At 36.0% G+C, this 26,415-nt stretch overlaps 1 protein-coding gene across 1 annotated transcript; it reads right to left on the minus strand.

Annotated features, from left to right (window-relative positions):
- Positions 1-4,329: 4,329 nt before the first annotated feature.
- LOC142345744 (recombining binding protein suppressor of hairless-like) lies at positions 4,330-12,338 on the minus strand. Its single transcript, XM_075398043.1, has 2 exons — positions 11,990-12,338; positions 4,330-6,793 (listed from the first exon to the last, which is right to left on the minus strand). Exons 1-2 carry the CDS (start codon positions 11,998-12,000, stop codon positions 5,032-5,034), a joined length of 1,773 nt encoding a protein of 590 aa, XP_075254158.1. The 5' UTR covers positions 12,001-12,338; the 3' UTR covers positions 4,330-5,031.
- Positions 12,339-26,415: the final 14,077 nt, after the last annotated feature.

Consider the following 26,415-nt stretch of genomic DNA (forward strand, 5'->3'; position numbering starts at 1 on the left):
AAAAAAACAGATTTAAATTTGCCTCAAAAATAGCCTTAAAACCGAATTATTTGAAAAACCTTCAAGTTAACGTAAAACGCCCGTCAAATGCCACAAACCTTTGAAAGGTTATCAATATAATCTGAAAATCATAACTTTAGACTGAAATAACCATTCAGACAACATAGGAGTTACAACAACCCAGAAACGTCCTGAAAAAGCACGTGAACAAGAAAATTAGCTCGCTCAGCCAAAATTTTTTCATACATTTCTTGCTCTGTTTCAAAAGAAGAAAGCATGAACAAAAGAACTTCTCTCGATCTCTCTCTCTCTCTCTCTCTCTCTCTCTTCTCCCTCTCCCTCTCCCTCCCCCTCTCCCTCTCCCTCTCCCTCTCCCTCTCCCTCCCTCTCTCTCTCTCTCTCTCTCTCTCTCTCTCTCTCTCTCTCTCCCTCCTCTCCTCTCCTCTCTTCTCTTCTCTTCTCTTCTCTTTTCTCTTCTCTCTCTCTCTCTCTCTCTCTCTCTCTTTTTTTCTCTTCTCTCTCTCTCTCTCTCTCTCTCTCTCTCTCCTCTCTTCTCTTCTCTTCTCTCTCTCTTCCCAGCTCTTTGAATTTGTTCGCTGAAACAACTTTCTCACTGAACTTCCGGTTTTCTTGCTCGCTCATTTATAAAACAGAAAACTATGAAGACTCGTCGAGTCTTAAAACGACAGCGCCCCAATTCAATTCAAATTCTTTGAATCGGTAAAGGAGAGCACCTAAATAATTGCCGTCATACTCCTCGTCTGGACGCAAGTGATTATTGAGGCTTGTAAGGATAATTTTAGTCCTCATCAAAGAATCCTTACATTACAAAGCTTTTGCACTAAAAAAGCTTTGAAGATTATTTTACCCAGATGTCCGCGGTTAGACCAATCAAGTGGTAAAGCGATGACGTAACAATGCTATTACCCTTGAAGCGCTATAAATTAACCGGATTTGTTCAAAGAACCTGGACGCCCATTCCGATACAAGTTAATCATCTTATTACAGAACTCAAAAACTTACAGGTGGCAAAAATCTTCTGGAGCATAGGTGGTTGTCATTACAAACAATCATGTTCTTTTACAAACTATTATTTGAAAAAATGTTGATTACTTATTCAAACTTATTACTTATGTATCAGTGTTTACAAGTCCTTCACAAAGTGATTACAGCAACAATTGCCATTTATTGTCAAAACAACACCGCAGTTTGTTCTATAAATTCAGATAATGCAGAAAATACCCGAATTTAAAGAACCTTTCCAAATTTTTGTACAAAAATAGTTTTTTTTTGTCATCCCATTCGTATCTAAAACAACGACTTCGACAAAAATGAGTTTAAATAGACAAACTACTGCTTCACTCCAGACGAAACATATCCGGCAGATAAAAATCCAGCTGAAATTGAATCTCATGGCCCCGATTGGCAGAACGAAAATGCAAGTAGAACGAAAATGGAACAAAATTGATAGTTATATTTATTTAAAAAAATTGCAAGATTAAGTGTTATTTTGGTAGGCTTTTTCGATTCACTATGAAGGCGTACTCCCGTTTTCTAACGATACAATAAGGGAAACTATAAGAGCCTTGTAACTAAGTCGAATTAAAACAAAATTTAGGTAACGCTCATCTAAAAATGGGCTTTGTGTGTTTATACCTCTTCTTTTTATTTCGTTTTTCGAAAATAACTCATTTCCAGCTATTTGGCTGCTCCTAACATGCTGGTTGAGTAGATTGGGTCAAGAATGAAATTAGCCTAGAAGTCAAAAAGATTTCACAATAATGGTCAAAAAGCGGCAAATCTGAAGCGCAATAAATTTTTCACGGACACGTAAAAGACAAAAAAGAGGAACACAATAATAGCAGTCTGGGAGATTGCGCAACTATTAACGAAGGAATTAAACCAAACTAGCATTTAGGCTATGATATACCAGAGAAGCTAGCTTTAGCTTAATTGAAGAGAGCGTGATGGGAGCACGGCATACACGGGTGGTCCAGCTCTCAGGGTCACGGGTGGAACGATGTAGGGAAGGAGTCAGACGAAAAATCGGTCAAGCGAAATATTGCATTAAAAAAGACCATATGACCATTATAATTGCTACGTACTACGTTTGAGAGCAATTAAACACTTATTCAAAAGAACACTTGAAGTATTTCTTTTTGTCGTGTTAAAAGAAATATCTGAAGGCGTCCCCAAAACTGTTTCAAACAAATCCATTTCACAGTGAATAACGGAAGCAATCAGAAGCTCATATAACCGGCAAAAACTCTTCATTGGATTATAAACACAGATTATAACTTACAATTTTAAACAAAAGCGGAACAACCTTAACTTTACTGGAAATTTTGGCACGCTTTTAGAACTCAAAATGGGATGTTTTAACCTGCTAATCAACAGCTTTTTCATTAACCTGCTTAATAAACAAAAATTTTTAACAATATCACGAGATCTTCTATTCTTTATACACTTTTAACCAAAGATTTATAAAAGCCCGCGACGAAAAAGCATAACAGGAGATGAAGCATTAAATGGTCTCAAAAAGAGGAACTTGAAGCCTATTTTTCCTTATATGAACATTTTTGAAAATTCAACTCAAGGACCGATGAGCTTCTCAATGTTACCGGACCCTAAGTGTCATAGTAAACCAGTACTGATTCATGAAAAATCGATAGTAAAAGCCTATGTTAGTACTGTTTCATAGTATTCTAAATGCATTTTGCTCGAAGACTTCGCAGATTAAGCTCAGACGAATTTTTTCATGAATTTGTCATGCACAGTCAGTTTTGATTCCTTTCTCTGTTCATACAAAAATCAGTACATTTTGATATTAACCAAAGAAAATTTGAATTTTCGGACGATGCAAACATGATACTTGACAAACGCTGGAAATTTGCAAAATCGAGGGTTTTTGCAGACAAAAACCAGTAAATAACAGGCAAAACCAGTGCAAAACAGTCGAAGACCAGTTAAACATATTTTCCGGATTAGCCTTTTGGATTTTTTCAGGTTATGAAAAAAATTTTATTTTTCAGGCAATGTAATGTGACATCCAGACATAATAGCATGTTTTGTATGTACAATGTTTAACCCATCTGCCTGAACCAGCAAGTCGAGTTTAGTTGAGGTCTCTTTTTCTGTAACTAATTTTATATGACTATGATACGAGTTCTGATCAGAGAAAAAAGGCTGAAAGACAATTCTGTACAAATCAGAATTCAATGCTGTTTTTTCACTGAACAGACTGTTTTTTTGTCTGAATTAACATAATGATCATGATCATAATCTGACATATGTTTATACAATGAGAAATACTATGATTGAGCGCTGATTTACTATGTTACTATGATCCGGGTGATCACTTTTGTATCTCGCCAAAAAATATCTGCACCCAAAATAAACTTAAGAGAGCCAGCGTAGCATAAAATTCTTAACCCCCCCCCCCCACTATTCTGTTTATGAAGCATTTGTTAATGTTTGATTCTTCTATCAGTGCTCTGTAAAAAGAGTGTCTCACAAATTAAAGGCTATAAACTCAACCTCAGTTCACAGCTTTTTAGTTCTATTCCCAGCGCTCGACCAGAGATTACCTCACGGACAAAACTTTATCCAGAGCGCATGAATTAATTATTTCAGCCCAGCTCCAAGGGTACTGTGGGAAATTCAAAGCTCGGAATTCTAAGTGAAAGTTTGTCTTGTCTTGATCAGGCAAGCGTCAGTTGAGCATGAAATCTGTTGCAGAAATCAAATGTATCTTCAGAATGTTACTCTAAACTTCGACAATGGGCGACTTTGTTTACCAATTTGTCACCATTTCTCACTCCTTTCATAAATAAAAGTCACTTTGAATAATCAATTCAGCGCACACGTCGTGGGAAAATTTCTCAAGACAAACGTAGAACTGTTGATCAAAGTATAAGCCTCAGACTAAGTTCAAAACAACACATGAGAGAAAACTCTGAATTGAAATTGAAATTACACTGAGAAAAACTGTTTCTAACATCTGTATACTAGAAGAATGTATCTATCAAAAGCCGAAGTCAGAACAGAAAACATTCAATGTTTTTCGCACACTAATATGAAAAATCATTTTCTGAAACACTGGGAAAATTTCATAGCTAAATGGGATAATTTTCATAACTGCGAACGCTTTGATTTCCGATTTTTGACAATAAATTTTTAGCCAAAAGCGCTATTTCATGAATTTTAATGGTTATAATAACTTCTTGCCAAGCTGTTGAAAATGTTTTTCTTTATGTACAAACACACCCCTTTCTTCATACAAGAGTATGGAAACAGGTATTTGTTCACACAGAAAATGATAAAAGGAACCAAGGCAGAAAATGACTTCCAATAAATTAATATTAGTGCAACATTATCTCAAATAAGGAAAACGTATAAATATTATACAAATGTTCAAGTAATACTAGTAAAAACGATAACAGCTGTCATATTAAAATAACAAATCCAAACTGAGCTCCCGGGAGAGATCAGAAATTAGCTTTTTGTCAATTCAAGATATAAAATCAAAGAACATCTTTCATCACTGGCGCTTTTGAAAATTGGACTGAAAAAATTGTGCTAAAATGTCAGACCAAATTCTTCAACAAAAATTATTTACGTTTTCGGCGAATTGGCAGATGAAACCATTGCATTAAGTGACAGCTTTAAGGGACTTCATGACTTCAACTTTTCTGTTGTAAATCCACTTTATTATCAACAATATTGAATGCAAAATTAATTTTTCGTTGCTTTGCCCCCAGCATCAACAGAACAATGATCTAAGACGCTTTCAAGAATGTTACTCACAGATAGAAAAAAATTGCGGCGAGATAGTATGAAATCCTGCTACTGATTTTACTTAAAGGAACACATTTTTCGTACAAAATATTACTAAAATAGCCCCAAAATGATGACAGAAAATCTGACAGCCAGATAGAGATCAGTTTTCTAAACGTAAACTAACAAGTTGAAACATTTATAAGAAAAATGATAAATAGAGTTTGCGTTAACTAGTTTATTTTGTAATATTAACTAATCATCGTGATTAAACTGTTTGAAAGGCAGGGGGTGCAATACCCCATCAGCGAAGCAATGATCAGACGGGTTGTAGGTAAAACTCTTCCCGGTGTGAAAAATCACCCCATCATTCCTGACTAAATAAATTTCAACTGTCAAATATTGCCCGTCTACGAAATTGTTATTCGATGTAAATTCTGATATAGGAGGAATAATGCACTCGATATGGGAGGCCGAAACTAATACACTTTTGGAAGGCACCGCGTTGAACCAAATTGATAACTGGTGGTGAAAATTTTCACCTCTTAAAACCAATCGATAAGAATCGTCGTCATCCGTCGCAAGACCTGATCTGGAAATTTCCCAGTCACTAATTTTCGGGGAGGGCGAAATTGGGAACGGGGTTGGACCCAAAGCTTCGTAGAACTTGACTTCATTCGAGTCAGCACTGATAATAGTCCATATTGCGTTATCAGTGAGAAGGTCGACGTATTGGTCGCTCGTTTTAGTAGCTTCGCTTCTTATGATTTGGTCGTGACTAAGACTAAGGTAAAATCTAGCTGCGAAACTAAACGCACATTTGTGCAATTGAGAAACTACTTCAACGCAATCAAGAAATGCGCTTTGTTTGTCAACTTTTCTAATAACTAATCTGGGAAGAGCCATGCCGTTTTCCGCGCAAACTAACTTTACATGCGAGCCATAGGTAATATTGCCAGGCAAACTGCAAAATTCGTCACCCTCTGTCTCGTTATCATCAACTAAATGGATATAAAAAATTCCCCACATTTTGGAGCTAGCTTTTACAGTCATTTGCTGTTTGTCTGCTACTAAATATCTCGTGTTAACATTCTGGGAACGTAGTCGGTTAAACAACGCTATCTTAGATCCAGATTCAATGCAAAGATCGTTCGTCTTTTGAGTTTGTTTCTTCTTAGATGGTTTGGAGATGACTTTGATATCCGTACTGAAATATGAGCCAAGATCGTTCGTATGATTGTGAACTAATTTTAACTGCACTTTGAAATCCTTAACGTGATCCGAATCTGACACGTAGAGATTCTTCAACGTTTGCGAGTCGCATAAATTTGATGACTGGACAGGAATTGTGTTTTGTGGTAATTGCTTTATGAAAACTGCACCTAACAATTTGACACTTTCCGAATTCTGCTCACTAGAAGCTCCGTTTTCAGAGTCGGTCTTTGTAGAATTTTTGGTTCGGAGTTTACCATATTCGGTCAAATCGTAAACTATAGCGGGCGGTGGACACAAAAATCGTTTCTCACTACCGTATGATTTCTGGGCTACATGCGGGACATTAATTGCTACACTATTAAACGTTTTATGCTGTAAAAAATTGTGCATTATTTCTGCCGTCACAACTTTGTCGCTCGTGTACGAAAACTGCTTCTCGTCCGAGCACGCAAAGTTTGAGGGCAGCTTCATACATCGTTCGCTTTGTGTAGAATTTTGTGCATTTTCTTGTTTCAAAGCTGGCTGCGAATGCAGAACTGCTTCATTTTGTGGGTTTCTGTGCAATACGCTGGGCGCTACTGGAGTTGTAATATTGTGCGTTTGTAGTACATTTGGGTACAAATGGTAATTTGCTGAAGGGAAATCTGAATGGTTTAGTAGAGTGTTCGGTGTCGTGAACGTATTGGGAAGGGTGGCATTCTTAGAGCCCGGGATCAAGTTGTGTTGAGGGGTCATGCCATGACAGTCGGTCAAGTCGAAGGCTACAGCGCCTGCAGCCCTGGGGTCAGGAAATTTCATGCAACTGAAAAGCAAACAAAATCAAATTACCGCCCGGATGAATAACAGACTGACTTGAGATAATTTCCGTCAAAAATATTTCTTTAGTCGCCCGAAAATCAGCATGAAAAAAATGACTGGGACCTCAAATGAAAGTGACAAAAGTTCAATTTAAAAAGTCGAATACGGTGGAAATGGTATAATGTTAACAACAGTTAAGAATATTTAAAACATTAGCCATCTTAATAAAAAATAGACACCCCCTGAGCTGTTGATTCGTTCCTCGTACTGTTAACTACTTTACATGCATCAGAAGTATTGTCAAGTTTTAACAGAATTATTTGGAACCCCGAGATTAGGACTACAGGCAAACATACACACAGATAAACAAATCATAACACAATTTATGTTTCCTCGGCAGTACCGTGGATTGGTACCAAAACGATAAAAAAACAGTACTGTATTGGGAAATGATTTTGACACCACTTCAACAGCTCATTTTGACCTGAGTTTTTCATTTTAAGAGACTTTTCAACCAGGATAATCGTCTCAAGCCAACGTTCTCTTAAACAAAGCGTAGTGCCTTATCTTAGAAACTATGAAAACAAACCCCCTAACAGTTTGAAAGAGCAATTTCTGATGCAAAAAATGTTATAAAAACAAATTTTTCTATCTCTATCATACCGAAAACTAATCCGTGTTAGCTGACAAACCCACCAAAAATTGACAACTTTGTTGTTGAAAGTTTGAAAAGCAATACAATTTGATCAAAAAATAATTGAGCATTGAAATATTTCAAAGGTAGCCGACTAACGTCGGAAGAACTACTCTAGGGCAAATAGCTGCAGCTCAAATCTATTGCACCCCACTTCAGTCGGGCGCGGGGATTTTAAAAATTTACGAATTTTTTGATGAAGTAACATTCAAATGAAGTCAATAAAGTTTATTATATACCGTTATAACAAAAAAAGCATCTATTCTGTTTCGTCCCCCAGTATTTTTTATGGCTCCCAGTTACAAATTTTATGTTGTTATATAGCACGTTACTATGCAAAAAATAGCAGGTCTGCCTGGGGGCGTAAAAGATATAGGCCCATTAAGCTGGGGGCGGGTGGCAAAACCGAATAGATCAAAAAATTACAAATTTCGACGCACCTTTCGTTTGACGTTTAGTCAACTGCCGTCACCTGGGTTCAGCTGCTGACAATTGCGAACGAGAGAAAAATTTAATCACGAAAAATGAAAAAGTAAAGGGGGTAAAAGTCACTTGAAAAGACACATCCGTCAAAAGAAAAATTTGCCAATAAAAATAACACAAAAATTCACTATATTTTATCAAAAATTGTACCAAATTCGTTCGAGAGCAATTAATAACAACAGAATGCCGAACGAGTAATGCAAATTGTTGCCTTTATCCTTTGAATTGGAGCGTCGAGGCAGCATCGACGCAGGTTTTTGCTGCAAGGTAGCAATTAAGCAATACCTAAGCTATTATTTCTCTATAATAACTTGACTTCACGCAAAAATTTATGCTGATAGGATGGTATCACGATTCGGAATAGAAACAAATATCGAAAACATAAACCGACTACTATCGAATGAATGGCTCCCGAACGACAGATGGAGGCAATTTAATTTAGAGGTGTTGCAGCTTTAGAAATGTTATATGGGTGCAAAAACCCCGACTAAGCTACAATACCGATGATTAAAGTTTGCGCATAGTGGCTTTTTATAAGCGACGAACTTCATTCCAGAAAGAGCTCTTAGATCACTCCAAAATGAAAAACTCAAGAAAGAAAGTCAAAGAATGTTCAACAAAAGCTCAACAAAGGTCAAACAAAAATTTTACACATGTTTCCAAAAATAACTTGAAACTTCGTTCGAGAGCAATTATTATTATTATTAATATTAATATTTTAAGCAACATTTAAAATCTCAACAGTGCCAGAAAATCTAAAAGTTTTGAGTTGTCGTTTGAAAGTCCAGTGGTATAAATTCCAATTCAAAAGAGCTTATTCCACTCAGCAACCACGGCATGTGAAAACAATTCTCCCAAAATTCGCAAAACTTACGGAAAAGTAAACTAGATACCGATAGATCTTTTAACCACCGTATTTCGTTTAATAAATTCTGATTGATAAAACGAGTGGACCAGGCTGATGTACAGAGCGGTGCGCATACAAAAAGATTTTGAACAGAATGCCTTGCCTAATTGGCAACCAGTGTAGCTACTTCAGGTACAACGAGGTTGGTGTTAAAGGTGAAAGTCGTAAGATCAACCGCGCAGCAGATTTCATCATTTGCTGAAGTTTTGCTAAATAAAAATTTGGCAGACCATAGAAAATCAAATCACAGTAGTCAACACGTGATAACACTAAAATATAATTAACTCAATTAAGCCGGATGTTTTATTTTGATCTTGAAATGACCAGTTTTACGGAGATAATAAAATGAGTTCGAATAAGCAAAGTTGACCTATCGCTGCACAGTAAGTTGCCAATCAAAATAACAATCGAGTATGTTCAACTGTTCGGTGTAGTCACCATCATCTGGCAGACGTAAACGACTATGTTTAAAACTTCTAATTATCCAAAAATTCATACTCACTCTTATGCGTATTCAAATTCAGTTTTGCATTGCTGAACCAACATTGAATTAAAAGTGAAATATCATCAAACATGCATAGACAGAGGGTTGAATCGAAAACACAATAAAAGAACGGTATCATCTGCGTCAAAATTATTCATTTCCAGTTCTTTCAGCTTATTTTCTAAAGGCAGGAGACACCAGGAAAAACTAAAGGATAAAGTACCGGCCCTTGTGGCACACCCGTTCTAATTTCAAAACCCGAAAACTGTCCCTTTATAATAATTTGTTGCGAAAGATTTTTAATCATTAGAAAGATTTTAATGAATCATTAAAGTTGCGAAAATCATTAGAAAGATTTTAATGAATCATTTAAGTTGCGAAAATCTTTCACAACTAATGAATCAGTTGCGAAAGATTTTATTGAATCATTAAAGACTTTCAGCACTGCCATGTCGTTTGACGGCGAGGAACAGTCAGCACTCTGATACTTTCTCTTGAGATTATAAGATTCCAGATTCACTCAAAAGCAACTAATTTGCTCCTAAGCAACCGTTTAAAAACTTTTGACAGGAATCTTAAATTTGTCAAAGGGGATAACTCGACAACGATTCAGGAACATGGTTAGAATTCTTTTTGAGCGGCCTCAAAACTCCTCGTTTGAACGCAATAAAATTGATTATTCTATCACAAAATAGCACCAAAAAGTTTCATTTTCATTGCATTTGCTGGGATTGAATCTTCTTCAAGACATGTGGAAAAAAGATTGGTAAAGACACCAAACCTTAGAAGAGGAGGAATGAAACCAAGATGAATGAAAACAAGGTTTGGGTAACGTTTAGATAAAAGGACGCAATTTATGGGTTTATCCGATCCCCATTTTTGAATTGTTCCACGTTCATTCCGCTTTAGTTGAGCGTCTACTCTTTATATGCAGATTGCACAGAATAAGCAAAGATTAAAACCAGCCTAGAGAAGCAAAGATCAAAACCTTGAAAATTTGGGAAGAATTATTTTTTGTTTTTCCTCTGTTTAACGAAGTAGAAAAAAAAACGAAAACAATGAGCGGCTGAATTTTATTATTAGCATATTACCTCTACTGTTATTACTACTATTATTATCATTATTATCAAGCAACATTTATAAATGAAACAAAGCAGAAAAGTACTAACGTTTTTACGATTTTAGTTTTTAAGATGTGATTGCTTTCAGCTGAAAGGACAATTTATCCCCTTCATGTGGCATAGAAAAATAGCAGTTATGTGGCTAATAAAAATTTAAACCAGGGCCGATACAAACAATCGGCTAACGTCGGACGAAGAATTATTTCAATCAACTGGTTGCGTCGTGTAAAGAAAACTGGGGGAGGGCTAAGAAATGTGGGTGACAAAATTTCTCAAAATTGCCAAGTTCCTCTCTCTCCGAGCAGTTTCAGTGAACCGTATACCCTAAGAGACTTGCAAAGCACAGCAATTAAAGCACTCAGGTGAGGTAAGAAATCAGCCAAACAAAAATAGAATACGAAGACCAACAATACTAATATAATAGCTGAAAACTCACTGCAGAAAGCAATTAACAGCTTTGTCAATGCGGTTTCATTGGTTTCTCGCAACTCTCTTTATTTTATCTGTCCAAATGAGCTCATCGTAATCAAAGAGCAAGTACAACTCGAAAACCTGTAAAGCAACAACGAGCTGAAATTATTGAGGCGGGTTTCATAACCCTATCCCAATTCTAAGTGACTACAAAATGCGGAAAGATTACAGAAATTACACACATTTTAATAAATTAAAAAGGAGGAACATCTATATGCCAACACTTGAATAAGTGGAGTCGCCGATTTATATATGCTGAGTGAGAAAAAGGATGAGAAAAGGTGGAACACTGTCAACGGTTTCTATATTTTGCCATTATAAACACGCTATAAGTTTTGTACTAAATTGATTTGGACAACTAGAGCACCAATAATAAATTCAGGATCTTTTCCATTTGTGCCTCCCCCAGTACGTTATGCACCCCCGCTCGTTTCACAGCGAGTGCCTTTGCATGCTAATAGTATGCACCCACTAAACGGGGGGGGGGGGGCAAAAGGGAGCACTCCCTTGATGTGATTAGTCAGTGGTGTAATTTAGCCAGCCACGTTGTCAATGTCAGTTTCATTTAGCCGTGCGAGGGATGCTGGAACAATAACTCTTGAGAAATATTCTCAAAGCGATAACACGTTTTTTACGCTCAAAGGGTGAAAATTGTTTTTTATTTGGGCTATTTAAATATTTAAACCAAATTTTAGTTAAGAAAATTTCGATCTTTTCCGTTTGTGTCCCCCAGCACGTTATGTACCCCCCCCCCCCCGTTACAGAGCTCGTGTCATTACATAGTAAATCACTATGTAAAAATATGGACATGATCCAAAAATTTCAATGCAAGTACCGATTGATCGATCCTGTTGCCGCCCCTGTGTATTTTGAGATAAAGCCCAAAATTAAAGCCTAAGGTTATTAAACCTAAAATTAAAAATTACCTATATCTGAACTAGGAAAAACTAAAGCAGAGCAAAATTTAGCACAGATTATACTACTGACGGTTATGATTGATATTTCAAAAATTAGTCTGAAAAATATTGTCAACAACGTACCTTTTTCTCATAGCGGTGTGGCGCAGATAGCAACAGCGTGTTTTTGGTTGAACAATAATTGAAAATCTTCACAGTGCAAACGTAGTACGCCATAAAACGAAGAGCAAATTAATCTCGATAAGATAAAATCCAGGCATACTTGCTACGTTCATTTGTATCTATCTTACCATTCTCAAAATCTTCACCGTCTTTTAACTCAGAGTGAAAGCAGCATTTTTGTTTGAAGGCAAGCTTATTGAAAAGATACATGTAGTTGATTGTTTAGAGAAAAAGTACTATTCAAACAACACTGCTTCATAGTACATGTAATTTGAAAAATAAATAAAGGCTCCACAGGCTGAATTCCATGGGAAAAGCGAAGTGTGACGCTTGGAATCCGGTGGATTTATAAATAACTAATGACATTATTTACCAAGCACAAAGTGCCTAGTTTTAGTTCCTGCAATAAGAGACTGCCATTTTACGAAACAAAAATGATAAGTTTTGCGTCAGATAAAAATAGATTTTTGATGAAAAGCTTGGAACTGGTTGCTATTTGCTTCGCTCTTCACAGGGCATATGTTGCAGAAACATAAGTTTACACTAAAACGGAGGCAACCACCATAACCCTCGAACAGTGTGTATGAAACCAACTATATTAATTTAATACTTAAAAACGAGCAACAGAAAATTGTCCTCTTGTTTCATAAATTCTGGCAGTCGCAACCAAAATGCCAGCTGCAGACATTTGATGAAAGCAAAGACAGCTGTATTAAATGACTATCGCCACTTTTCCCTTTTCAAAAACATTAAATTTAATTGATCGATAATTGTATTGGTTGGAATAACTCAAATAATCCAACTTCTGAATGTAGTAAATAATCAAACACTTGAAATTTACTTGACTTTTTTTTTAAAAAAAAGTTAATAAAAAGTTACCACTCAAAATGTTAATAGAAAAAGACAAAATTCGAACACAATAGAACTTTGGAGCCCGAAGAACTCCGGAACCAACGTCATTTAAATCACAAGCCACAATATGAACAAACAAACGCTTGAGGGGTGACTAAATTGAAAACAGAGCAAACGCTAAGCTGGACAATTGTTTATAGGAAGACAACCGTCGAACGATTTACCAAAAATTAGCGAATCAAATGCAAAAAATACTCAGGCACTAAAATCGGAGGCAGCTCATCTTAGTCAATAATTAGTTTGAAATGAAGTCTTAGAAATGCACGTGAACACGTAAGCAAAAGAAAAATGATTTTACCGCGTTTTTCCCAAAGTTTCCCCTCTACTTAATTGCCCTTCTAACTCTTAATTTTATTGCCCTCCATAGTCGCCCTCTCGCACAAGCAGAACCTCACTTCTGACATTTTCTTAGGTTTTTAAAAACACCTAATTTTTTGGACTGATTCTGCTTCGACTCCCAAGCTTAATGGCGCATAATTTTATGCCCTTAAGGCACATCTGCTATTTTTAAAGAATCGTGCTATTTAATAACACGTTGTAAGTGGCGGTGGGTGACGCCATCTAATTTGTTAACTATTACCTCTTTTAAAACGTTGGAAGGTGAATTTTAGTCGCCCAGGCACGAAGCATAAATCAAAAATCGAAAACATGTAATTTACTTTTTAATATATCACTTCACATTGAATTCTATGAAATTTCATAAAAATTAGTGGGGTGTACTGCTGTTATCAATACATTAAGGTATATTTGTCTTTAGAAACTTCAATTTTTTAAGGAAATGGGAAAATCACAGAAAAAATTCTACATAACTTTTTAGTTCACTGGTTTCTTTCGGCGATAGAGAAAACAACTGTGGAAATTGCAACAACTTTACGAACAGATGCGAAGTCGAACTATCAACTAACTTTATGGTGGTTTTTCTTCCGATTAACCGAGAATCGGGGCAGGAAAATCATTTTTCTCAAAATAGAACATAGCAAGAAAAATCGGACACCATCAAAGTAAACACCTTTATTACGAGTGACAAAAAGAGGAAAGAACACCATTATACTCCAAATCATTTTGAAAATCACTAATTAACAAAGAAAAAACTTGTATTAGAATTCGAGCATTTACTGTTTAAAAACTGAAGAAATTCTCGCTTCAACTTTGGTTTAAAAGTTTGCTGATCGTCCAATATATTTAGTTCCGTCTCTTGCCGAATAAAAATTCCAGCTTGCGTAGCTGGAATGAAAAATAGGAGAGGCATCTTCAACTTTTTTTCACTTAAAAATTCGTCTTTTTGGAATTTCGAAGATGATAGGTATTTGGAGTTCGTTGAAATCATACACAATGAAATCAAAATCGCCATTTAACATTTTCCTAAAGGGCAGTAAATCTCTGTACTCCAAGGAACCAACTGACAGGCAGCAAGCAACATTCGCATAGCCTTCAACAATCATGTTTATTCGAGCACCATTTCCAATCTCTTCAAATCTGCCTTTGAAGGCACCCCGACCTCGGATGCGCGGAATAAGCTTGAAATAATGCATGAGCGGTGTAAATTAACTCTAGTGGACTTGCATAAGGTTTCATGTAGATCGCGTTTCAAACTTAGAAAGCTCCAATATGCCTAGTGAAGCTTTATTGAGACATGTGTACTCCATTTCTAATTTCCTTGATGGTTACGCTAAGATCAAGCATTGAGTCAGTTACAAAAAAATTATTACCATTAAAAAGAAATTGTCTTCTATGGCTCGCGATTTCTTCTATAGCTCTAGAGGTTCACTTGTGAGGCTCATCTATTGCTCGAGAGGTTCGCCCGTATTTTTAATGTCCGAAAATCAAAATAAAAAACTAAGAGATTCCGATATCCGATATTTGATTTCGACCAAAATACACGAAGCATGTAAAAATTAATAAATACTGCATAGTGCGGAGCAAACATTGGATAGAAAAAATAATAAGCATGAAGTTCCGAAGAAAACAAATTTTTTGGATCGAATCTGTTCCCACTACCCAGATTTGCGGTTTATACTTTTGTGCCCTCAAGGGGCATGTGATAAATAACAACACATTATCTGTAAGTGGCGGCAGGAGGGGGACAACATCCAATTTTGAATCTTAGTCGCCCGGACAGTTACCAGCCAACAAAGTTGGAACAACATTTAGAATTTTCCTTACCTTTTAACAATTTTTTATTCATGAAATTAAATGAAATTTAACCAATATTAGTGGGTGTATACTGAAGTTATAAATAGATTAAGGTATGTGTCCTTAGAATCTCTTACATTTTTTGAAATAATGCATGAGCGGTGTATATTAACTCTAGTGGACTTGCATAAGCTTTTATGTAGATTTCGTTTCAAACTTAGAAAGCTCCAATAAGCCTAGTGAAGCTTTATTGAGACATGTGTAGTCCATTTCTAATTTCCTTGATGGTTACGCTAAGATCAAGCACTGAGTCAGTTACAAAAAAATTTTTACCATTAAAAAGAAATTTTTTTTCTATGGCTCGCGATTTCTTCTATAGCTCCAGAGGTTCACTTGTGAGGTTCTTATAATTCTCGAGACGTTCGCCCGTATTTTTAACGTCCAAAAGGCAAAATAAAAAACTAAGAGATTCCGATATAGATATACTCTATTTATTTGCCGCACGTCAAAATTGATAAATACTGCATAGTGCGGAGCAAACATTAGATAGAAAAAAATAAACATCAAGTTGTGAACAAAATCTAATTTTTGGATCTAATCTGTTTCCACTACCCAGATTTGTGGGCGTATGCTTTTATGCCCTCAAGGGGCATGTGATAAAAAACAACACATTATCTGTAAGTGGCGGCAGGAGGGAGACAACACCCAATTTTCAAACTTTTACCTACTAAATACGACGGAATATAAATCTTAGTCGCCAAGACAGGTACCAGCCATCAAAGTTGGAGCAACATTTATAATTTTCCTTACCTTTTAACCATTTTTCTTCATGAAATTAAATGAAATTTCACCAATATTAGTGGGTGTATACTGAAATTATAAATAGATTAAGGTATGTGTCCTTAGAATCTCTTACATTTTTTGAAATAATGCATGAGCGGTGTATATTAACTCTAGTGGACTTGCATAAGCTTTTATGTAGATTTCGTTTCAAACTTAGAAAGCTCCAATAAGCATAGTGAAGCTTTATTGAGACATGTGTAGTCCATTTCTAATTTCCTTGATGGTTACGCTAAGATCAAGCACTGAGTCAGTTACAAAAAAATTATTACCATTAAAAAGAAATTTTTTTTCTATGGCTCGCGATTTCTTCTATAGCTCCAGAGGTTCACTTGTGAGGTTCTTATAATTCTCGAGAGGTTCGCCCGTATTTTTAACGTCCAAAAGGCAAAATAAAAAACTAAGAGATTCCGATATAGATATACTCTATTTATTTGCCGCACGTCAAAATTGATAAATACTGCATAGTGCGGAGCAAACATTAGATAGAAAAAAATAAACATCAAGTTGTGAACAAAACCTAATTTTTGGATCTAATCTGTTTCCACTACCCAGATTTGTGGGCGTATGCTTTTATGCCCTCAAGGTGCATGTGCTATATAACGACACATTATCTGTAAGTGGCGGCAGGAGGGGGACAACATCCAATTTTCAAACTTTTCCCTACTAAATACGACGGAATATGAATCTTAGTTGCCCAGACAGGTACCAGCCATCAAATTTGGAACAAGATTCATAATTTTCTTCACCTTTTAACCTTTTTTTCATGAAATTAATTGAAATTTCACCAATATTAGTGGTTGTATACTGAAGTTATCAATAGATTAACGTATGTGTCCTTAGAAACTCCTACATTTTTTGGAAACTAAGGACACCGCAGAAAAAAGTTCGGCATACCATAAAATTTCACAGGTATCGTTTGGCGTTAAATGCAACAAAAACTGTGGGAACCACAACAACTTTACGATTAGATACGAAGTCAAACTATCAACTAAAGCTCTGATAGGTTTTTCAAATTAGTAACGCAGGCCCGTCGCAGGGCAGATTGCGTTTCAAACTTAGAAAGCTCGAACATTTCTTGTGAAGCTTCACCGAGACATGTTCGCTCCTATTTAAAGTTTCTTGACTAGCTACGTCTTGATCAAGCACTGAATCAGTTGCAACAAAATTATTACCATTATAATGTAGATTTTTGCATCTTTTGCACAAAAGTTCTTCTATTTCTTTCAATTGCGTGATTAGGATCGCCCGTAGGGTTCTTGGATCGAATCTATTCCCACTACCCAGATTTGCGTTGTATACTTTTGTGCCCTCAAGGGGCATGTGATAAATAACAACACATTATCTGTAAGTGGCGGCAGGAGGGAGAAAACACCCAATTTTCAAACTTTTACCTACTAAAAATAAGACGTAGAATGAATCTTAGTCGCCCAGACAGGTACCAGCCATCAAAGTTGAAACAACATTTATAACTTTCCTTACCTTTTAACCATTTTTTTTCATGAAATTAAATGAAATTTCACCAATATTAGTGGGTGTATAGTGAAGTTATCAATAGATTAAGGTATGTACCCTTAGAATCTCTTACATTTTTGGAAACTAAGGAAACCGCAGAAAAAAGCTTGTCATAGCTTAAAATTTCACAGGTATCGTTTGGCGTTATATGCAACAAAAACTGTGGGAACCACAACAAATTTATGATTAGATACAAAATCAAACTATCAACTAAAGCTATGATAGTTTTTTCAAATTTGTAACGCAGGCTCGTTGCAGTGCAGATTGCGTTTCAAACTGAGAAAGCTCCAACATGCTTTATGAAGCTTCACTGAGACATGTTTACTCCATTTCAAAATTTCTTGACTAGCTACGTCAATATCAAGCACTGAATCAGTTGCAACAAAATTATTACCATTATAAGGTAGATTTTGATTCTTTTGCTCGAAATTTCTTCTATTTCTTTCAATTGCTTGAGCAGGTCCGCCCGTAGGGTTCTTGTATTGCTCCAGAGATTCGCTCGTATGTAAAATGGCCAAAAATCAAAATGCAAAATAACTAAGAGATTCCGATATAGATGAACTGTATGTAAGCTTCTTCAATTTTCCACACCAACTGCTGAAAATCATTCCACCCACTATTTGATTTCACCCAAAATACAGGTCACACGTCAAAATTAATAAATACTGCATAGTGCGGAGCAAACATTGGATAGAAAAAAACATGAAGTTGTCAAGAAAACCAAATTTTTGGATCCAAGCTGTTCCCACTGCCCAGATTTGCGTTGTATACTTTTATGCCCTCAAGGGGCATTTGCTATATAACGACACATTAACTGTAAGTGGCGGCAGGAGGGGGACAACATCCAATTTTCAAACTTTGCCCTACTAAATACGACGGAATATAAACCTTAGTCGCCAAGACAGGTACCAGCCATCAAAGTTGGAACAACATTTATAATTTTCCTTACCTTTTAACCATTTTTCTTCATGAAATTAAATGAAATTTCACCAATATTAGTGGGTGTATACTGAAGTTATAAATAGATTAAGGTATGTGTCCTTAGAATCTCTTACATTTTTTGAAATAATGCATGAGCGGTGTATATTAACTCTAGTGGACTTGCATAAGCTTTTATGTAGATTTCGTTTCAAACTTAGAGAGCTCCAATAAGCCTAGTGAAGCTTTATTGAGACATGTGTAGTCCATTTCTAATTTCCTTGATGGTTACGCTAAGATCAAGCACTGAGTCAGTTACAAAAAAATTTTTACCATTAAAAAGAAATTTTTTTTCTATGGCTCGCGATTTCTTCTATAGCTCCAGAGGTTCACTTGTGAGGTTCTTATAATTCTCGAGAGGTTCGCCCGTATTTTTAACGTCCAAAAGGCAAAATAAAAACTAAGAGATTCCGATATAGATATACTCTATTTATTTGCCGCACGTCAAAATTGATAAATACTGCATAGTGCGGAGCAAACATTAGATAGAAAAAAATAAACATCAAGTTGTGAACAAAACCTAATTTTTGGATCTAATCTGTTTCCACTACCCAGATTTGTGGGCGTATGCTTTTATGCCCTCAAGGGGCATGTGATAAAAAACAACACATTATCTGTAAGTGGCGGCAGGAGGGAGACAACACCCAATTTTCAAACTTTTACCTACTAAATACGACGCAATATGAATCTTAGTCGCCAAGACAGGTACCAGCCATCAAAGTTGGAACAAAATTTATAATTTTCCTTACCTTTTAACCATTTTTTTCATGAAATTAAATGAAATTTCACCAATATTAGTGGGTGTATAGTGAAGTTATCAATAGATTAAGGTATGTATCCTTAGAATCTCTTACATTTTTGGAAACTAAGGAAACCGCGAAAAAAAGCTTGGCATACCTTAAAACTTCACAGGTATCGTTTGGCGTTATATGCAACAAAAACTGTGGGAACCACAACAAATTTACGATTAGATACAAAATCAAACTATCAACTAAAGCTATGATAGTTTTTTCAAATTTGTAACGCAGGCTCGTTGCAGTGCAGACTGCATTTCAAACTGAGAAAGCTCCAACATGCTTTATGAAGCTTCACTGAGACATGTTTACTCCATTTCAAAATTTCTTGACTAGCTACGTCAATATCAAGCACTGAATCAGTTGCAACAAAATTATTACCATTATAAGGTAGATTTTGATTCTTTTGCTCAAAAGTTCTTCTATTTCTTTCAATTGCGTGATTAGGATCGCCCGTAGGGTTCTTGGATCGAATCTATTCCCACTACCCAGATTTGCGTTGTATACTTTCGTGCCCTCAAGGGGCATGTGATAAAAAACAACACATTATCTGTAAGTGGCGGCAGGAGGGAGACAACACCCAATTTTCAAACTTTTACCTACTAAATACGACGCAATATGAATCTTAGTCGCCAAGACAGGTACCAGCCATCAAAGTTGGAACAACATTTATGATTTTCCTTACCTTTTAACCATTTTTTTCATGAAATTAAATGAAATTTCACCAATATTAGTGGGTGTATACTGAAGTTATAAATAGATTAAGGTATGTGTCCTTAGAATCTCTTACATTTTTTGAAATAATGCATGAGCGGTGTATATTAACTCTAGTGGACTTGCATAAGCTTTTATGTAGATTTCGTTTCAAACTTAGAGAGCTCCAATAAGCCTAGTGAAGCTTTATTGAGACATGTGTAGTCCATTTCTAATTTCCTTGATGGTTACGCTAAGATCAAGCACTGAGTCAGTTACAAAAAAATTTTTACCATTAAAAAGAAATTTTTTTCTATGGCTCGCGATTTCTTCTATAGCTCCAGAGGTTCACTTGTGAGGTTCTTATAATTCTCGAGAGGTTCGCCCGTATTTTTAACGTCCAAAAGGCAAAATAAAAAACTAAGAGATTCCGATATAGATATACTCTATTTATTTGCCGCACGTCAAAATTGATAAATACTGCATAGTGCGGAGCAAACATTAGATAGAAAAAAATAAACATCAAGTTGTGAACAAAACCTAATTTTTGGATCTAATCTGTTTCCACTACCCAGATTTGTGGGCGTATGCTTTTATGCCCTCAAGGGGCATGTGATAAAAAACAACACATTATCTGTAAGTGGCGGCAGGAGGGAGACAACACCCAATTTTCAAACTTTTACCTACTAAATACGACGCAATATGAATCTTAGTCGCCAAGACAGGTACCAGCCATCAAAGTTGGAACAAAATTTATAATTTTCCTTACCTTTTAACCATTTTTTTCATGAAATTAAATGAAATTTCACCAATATTAGTGGGTGTATAGTGAAGTTATCAATAGATTAAGGTATGTATCCTTAGAATCTCTTACATTTTTGGAAACTAAGGAAACCGCGAAAAAAAGCTTGGCATACCTTAAAACTTCACAGGTATCGTTTGGCGTTATATGCAACAAAAACTGTGGGAACCACAACAAATTTACGATTAGATACAAAATCAAACTATCAACTAAAGCTATGATAGTTTTTTCAAATTTGTAACGCAGGCTCGTTGCAGTGCAGACTGCATTTCAAACTGAGAAAGCTCCAACATGCTTTATGAAGCTTCACTGAGACATGTTTACTCCATTTCAAAATTTCTTGACTAGCTACGTCAATATCAAGCACTGAATCAGTTGCAACAAAATTATTACCATTATAAGGTAGATTTTGATTCTTTTGCTCAAAAGTTCTTCTATTTCTTTCAATTGCGTGATTAGGATCGCCCGTAGGGTTCTTGGATCGAATCTATTCCCACTACCCAGATTTGCGTTGTATACTTTCGTGCCCTCAAGGGGCATGTGATAAAAAACAACACATTATCTGTAAGTGGCGGCAGGAGGAAGACAACACCCAATTTTCAAACTTTTACCTACTAAATACGACGCAATATGAATCTTAGTCGCCAAGACAGGTACCAGCCATCAAAGTTGGAACAACATTTATGATTTTCCTTACCTTTTAACCATTTTTTTCATGAAATTAAATGAAATTTCACCAATATTAGTGGGTGTATAGTGAAGTTATCAATAGATTAAGGTATGTATCCTTAGAATCTCTTACATTTTTGGAAACTAAGGAAACCGCGAAAAAAAGCTTGGCATACCTTAAAACTTCACAGGTATCGTTTGGCGTTATATGCAACAAAAACTGTGGGAACCACAACAAATTTACGATTAGATACAAAATCAAACTATCAACTAAAGCTATGATAGTTTTTTCAAATTTGTAACGCAGGCTCGTTGCAGTGCAGATTGCATTTCAAACTGAGAAAGCTCCAACATGCTTTATGAAGCTTCACTGAGACATGTTTACTCCATTTCAAAATTTCTTGACTAGCTACGTCAATATCAAGCACTGAATCAGTTGCAACAAATTTATTACCATTATAAGGTAGATTTTGATTCTTTTGCTCAAAAGTTCTTCTATTTCTTTCAATTGCGTGATTAGGGTCGCCCGTAGGGTTCTTGGATCGAATCTATTCCCACTACCCAGATTTGCGTTGTATACTTTTGTGCCCTCAAGGGGCATGTAATAAAAAACAACACATTATCTGTAAGTGGCGGCAGGAGGGAGACAACACCCAATTTTCAAACTTTTACCTACTAAATACGACGCAATATGAATCTTAGTCGCCAAGACAGGTACCAGCCATCAAAGTTGGAACAACATTTATAATTTTCCTTACCTTTTAACCATTTTTTTCATGAAATTAAATGAAATTTCACCAATATTAGTGGGTGTATAGTGAAGTTATCAATAGATTAAGGTATGTATCCTTAGAATCTCTTACATTTTTGGAAACTAAGGAAACCGCGAAAAAAAGCTTGGCATACCTTAAAACTTCACAGGTATCGTTTGGCGTTATATGCAACAAAAACTGTGGGAACCACAACAAATTTACGATTAGATACAAAATCAAACTATCAACTAAAGCTATGATAGTTTTTTCAAATTTGTAACGCAGGCTCGTTGCAGTGCAGATTGCATTTCAAACTGAGAAAGCTCCAACATGCTTTATGAAGCTTCACTGAGACATGTTTACTCCATTTCAAAATTTCTTGACTAGCTACGTCAATATCAAGCACTGAATCAGTTGCAACAAAATTATTACCATTATAAGGTAGATTTTGATTCTTTTGCTCGAAATTTCTTCTATTTCTTTCAATTGCTTGAGCAGGTCCGCCCGTAGGGTTCTTGTATTGCTCCAGAGATTTGCTCCTATGTAAAATGTCCAAAAATAAAACAGCAAAATAACTAAGAGATTCCAATATAGACAAAATGTATGTAGGCTTCTTCAAATTTCCACACCAACTGCTGAAAATCGTTCCACCACTTTTTAGTTTCACCCAAAGTACAGGCAACATGTCAACATTAATAAATACTGCATAGTGCGGAGCAAACATTAGATAGAAAAAAAATAAACATCAAATTGTGAAGAAAACCTAATTTTTGGATCGAATCTGTTTCGACTACCCAGATTAGTGGGCGTATTCTTTTATGCCCTCAAGGGGCATATGCTATATAACAACACATTATCTGCAAGTGGCAGCAGGAGGGGGACAACATCCAATTATCAAACTTTTACCTACTAAATACGACGGAATTTGAATCTTAGTCGACCAGACAGGTGGGGGCCATCAAAGTTGGAACAACATTTATAATTTTCCTTATTTTTTGACAATTTTTATCATGAAATTAATTGAAATTTCACCAATATTAGTGAGTGTATACTGAATTTATCAGTAGATTAAGGCATGTGTCCTTAGAATCTCTTACATTTTTTGGCAATTAAGGACACTCCAGAAAAAAGTTTGGCATACCTTAAATTTTTACAGGTATCGTTTGGCGTTATATGCAAAAAAAACTGTGGGAACCACAACAACTTTACGATTAGATACGAAGTGAAATTATTTACTAAAGCTATTATAGTTTTTTGTAGATTTTGCTTCTGTTATTCGAAATTTCTTCTATTTCCTTCAATTGCTTGGGCAGGTTCGCCCGTAGGGTTATTGTATTGCTCCAGAGATTCGATCGTATGTAAAATGTACAAAAATTATAATGCAAGTAAACTAAGAGATTCCGATATAGATGAACTGTATGTAAGCTTCTTCAACTTTCCACACCAACTGCTGAAAATCATTCCGCCCAGTATTTGATTTCACCCAGAATACAGGAGACACGTCAAAATTAGTAAATACTGCATATTCCGGTTGGAAAATTAGATAGCAGAAGTTGTAACATCGAAATTTTGAATATATAGGAACGGCACTTGGCCTGCATTATAAATATTTATTGTCTCTTACAGAAAGCCTCAGAAAACAAGCAACCAATGACGAAAGAAGATAAGTCAAACTAACAGCCCCCCTTCTTCAACCACAGCTTCTACTGGAGCATCAACAATTTTGCGCCGCCTAAGCGACCATGAGCCACAGATGCAGAGGATGGAACTCCTTAGGAGAGCAAAGCTGATTTTTGTCATTAGATATATGATGTCAGCGTAGCTGTCCTACTTTTGCGCAGAGAGCTTTGATGCTGGTTGTGTCAGCGCTTTTGAATCTGATGGGCCACCTCCACCAGTGCATGCGAAGACCACTAGACAAAATGTTGGTTTCTCAAACTCAATTACATTTTGTTCAAATTTGAACTTTAATAGATTCATGGTACTTTTAGGCTTTGCTACTGCATTCAGGGCAGTTTTTTGCAAGCGATTTAAAATTTTCTTATCAAAATAGGTTTTGTTGAACCTAGATTCCCAAAGTTGATCCTGATATCTAATCTTGCATCATCATAATTTGTCGTTCAACAAACAAACATTGTTCTTCCAGGAAGGTACAACACAAGGCGGCCCCTTGCGAAGTCGATGTATGGACTTGCCATTTCCCCCTAATTGAAATTCCTGAGGATTGCTTAACTGTTCGAAAGTTGTATGTGGATGATGGCAACGCTCTCGGTTTTCTTGATAACTTGAAAAATCTTTTTGACTCATTGAATAAACATGGTCCTGATTTCAGTTATCATCTTACTAAGTGCCACACCATTAATCAATAGCATCATTTTGAAAAAGCACAGCAGATTTTTATTAACGACAAAGTTTAAATACTTGACGGTTGTAGAGTACTTGGCAGTGTATTAGGCTCTGATAATGCAGAAAAGAAATTTGTAGAAAGATCACTAAAACAGCAGAAATACTTGTTGAAAAAGCTGGCCGCTCATGTCATTGTTTCACCTCAAAATGTTTCAAAATTGTTCATTTCATCGGTTCAGCATAAATCGACCTTCTTAGCAAGTACAACACCCAATATTGAAGACCTTTTAAAAAAATGTGAGATACCAATCATCAATGAGCTATTACCTAATCAATTAAAGAATCCCGCGTACGATCAGAAATACAGGAACATCTTCTCGTTACCGATAAGGGAGGGCGGCCTGATTTTTCTTATTAAAGAACACCGCCTTAAGGAATATGAACGATCAGTTCAACTGTCAAGTCACTTATCCCTATAATTATCGGAAGCCGAATTAAAACAACAACAGATCATACAGGAAATAAAAAGGAGAAAGAGCTTGCTATCAAATCAAAAAAGACCGAAATTAAGAGCGAATTAAATATGAACGAGATTCGGTCACTTGACTTAGTTACTAAAAAGGGAGCATAAAGCTGTCCAAACGCTATGTCAGTGAAGCGATATGACCTTGACCTAACAAAAAGCACGTTTCGTGATGGCATTGCCTTTCGCTATGGCTGGGACCCAGTGAAGATGCCATCATTATGCGCATGCAATGAAAACTTCACTGTTGCACATGCCCTCCACTGTCCGGAGGGAGGATACACTCACATGAGACATAATGGGTGGCATGCTTTTCCTTAGGTCAAATTGATATTGCTTCAATGGCATAGCGTTCAACCAGCTTGATACTCCCTTTTCACTGGCTAAGACAAGTGAGCGAATTTCGTTCTTATTCAGTTCGCGTTTTCTTTGACTTGATACCCAGCTCTAATTCCTTTTTAACTGCCCATGAAAATAGTAAAGTTAGTTAGTAGACAGTATTTAGGTCACGTGCAGAGGATGTTAGAACTTTATGAATTTTTTATTAGGCTTTTTTCTTTGAAAAACCAAAAGAGCCGATCGGCAAAAATAATAGTTTTTCTCTTTCTGCGGATAGAGTGTTCAAATAATTTGACAACAAGGCAGATAGAGACCTAAAAATCTTGTATGCTGAATTTGCGAAAACTCTTCACACAGTACCCGAGCTTTGGTAATGGAGAAAAAATCATCAAGTAAATTTTGTGTTAGTTAATGTACCGGAAAAAAATTAGAAAAATAACTCTTATGTATCTGGTTTGCAAGAAGTTACGAGTGGCGTCTCACAGGGTCCGATACTAGAAGCTCTTTTCTCCCCTGTTTCCATTAATGATTTACCTGTAAAACTAAATGCTGTTGATTATCTTGGGTTTGCTGATGATATGAAACTAATAAGAGCAGCAAACTTATAATGAAACTGTGAATTCAATTTTGTCAATTTGCTGTAAAGAAAATGATAAGAGATTTAATTATAGCAAACTTAACCTCGTAAGCATCAAACAGGTATAACGGCGTCTATTGATCACGATCTGCTAGATCAGGTATGAAGTCAACGCGAACTTGGTTTCCATAATTCAACAATTTCTTTAGATTAAAACATGCTCAAACCGGACACAAAAGGACTATGCGCATTTTTAAAACTCAAAAGAAGTGTTTCATTCACCAAAGTGTAAGCAAAAACTCAAAACGATACGCTTATTTAGGTTTCGTTGTACCCATAATTTTGCACTGCTCTCATGCATGGTTACCAAACAAGTCCCAAAAAAATAAAAAGAAACAGCTGCAGAAAATTGCTAAAATATGGACTTGAAATGAAAACGAAACTTTAAAAAGCGACTTTCAACTTTGAAATTGTTCCCTCTCAGTTCCCATATCAAAAGGCATGAATTCTTGTG

Source organism: Convolutriloba macropyga, chromosome 9, assembly GCF_964194025.1.
Source record: "Convolutriloba macropyga chromosome 9, txConMacr16.3, whole genome shotgun sequence".
Lineage (NCBI taxonomy): Eukaryota > Metazoa > Xenacoelomorpha > Acoela > Convolutidae > Convolutriloba > Convolutriloba macropyga.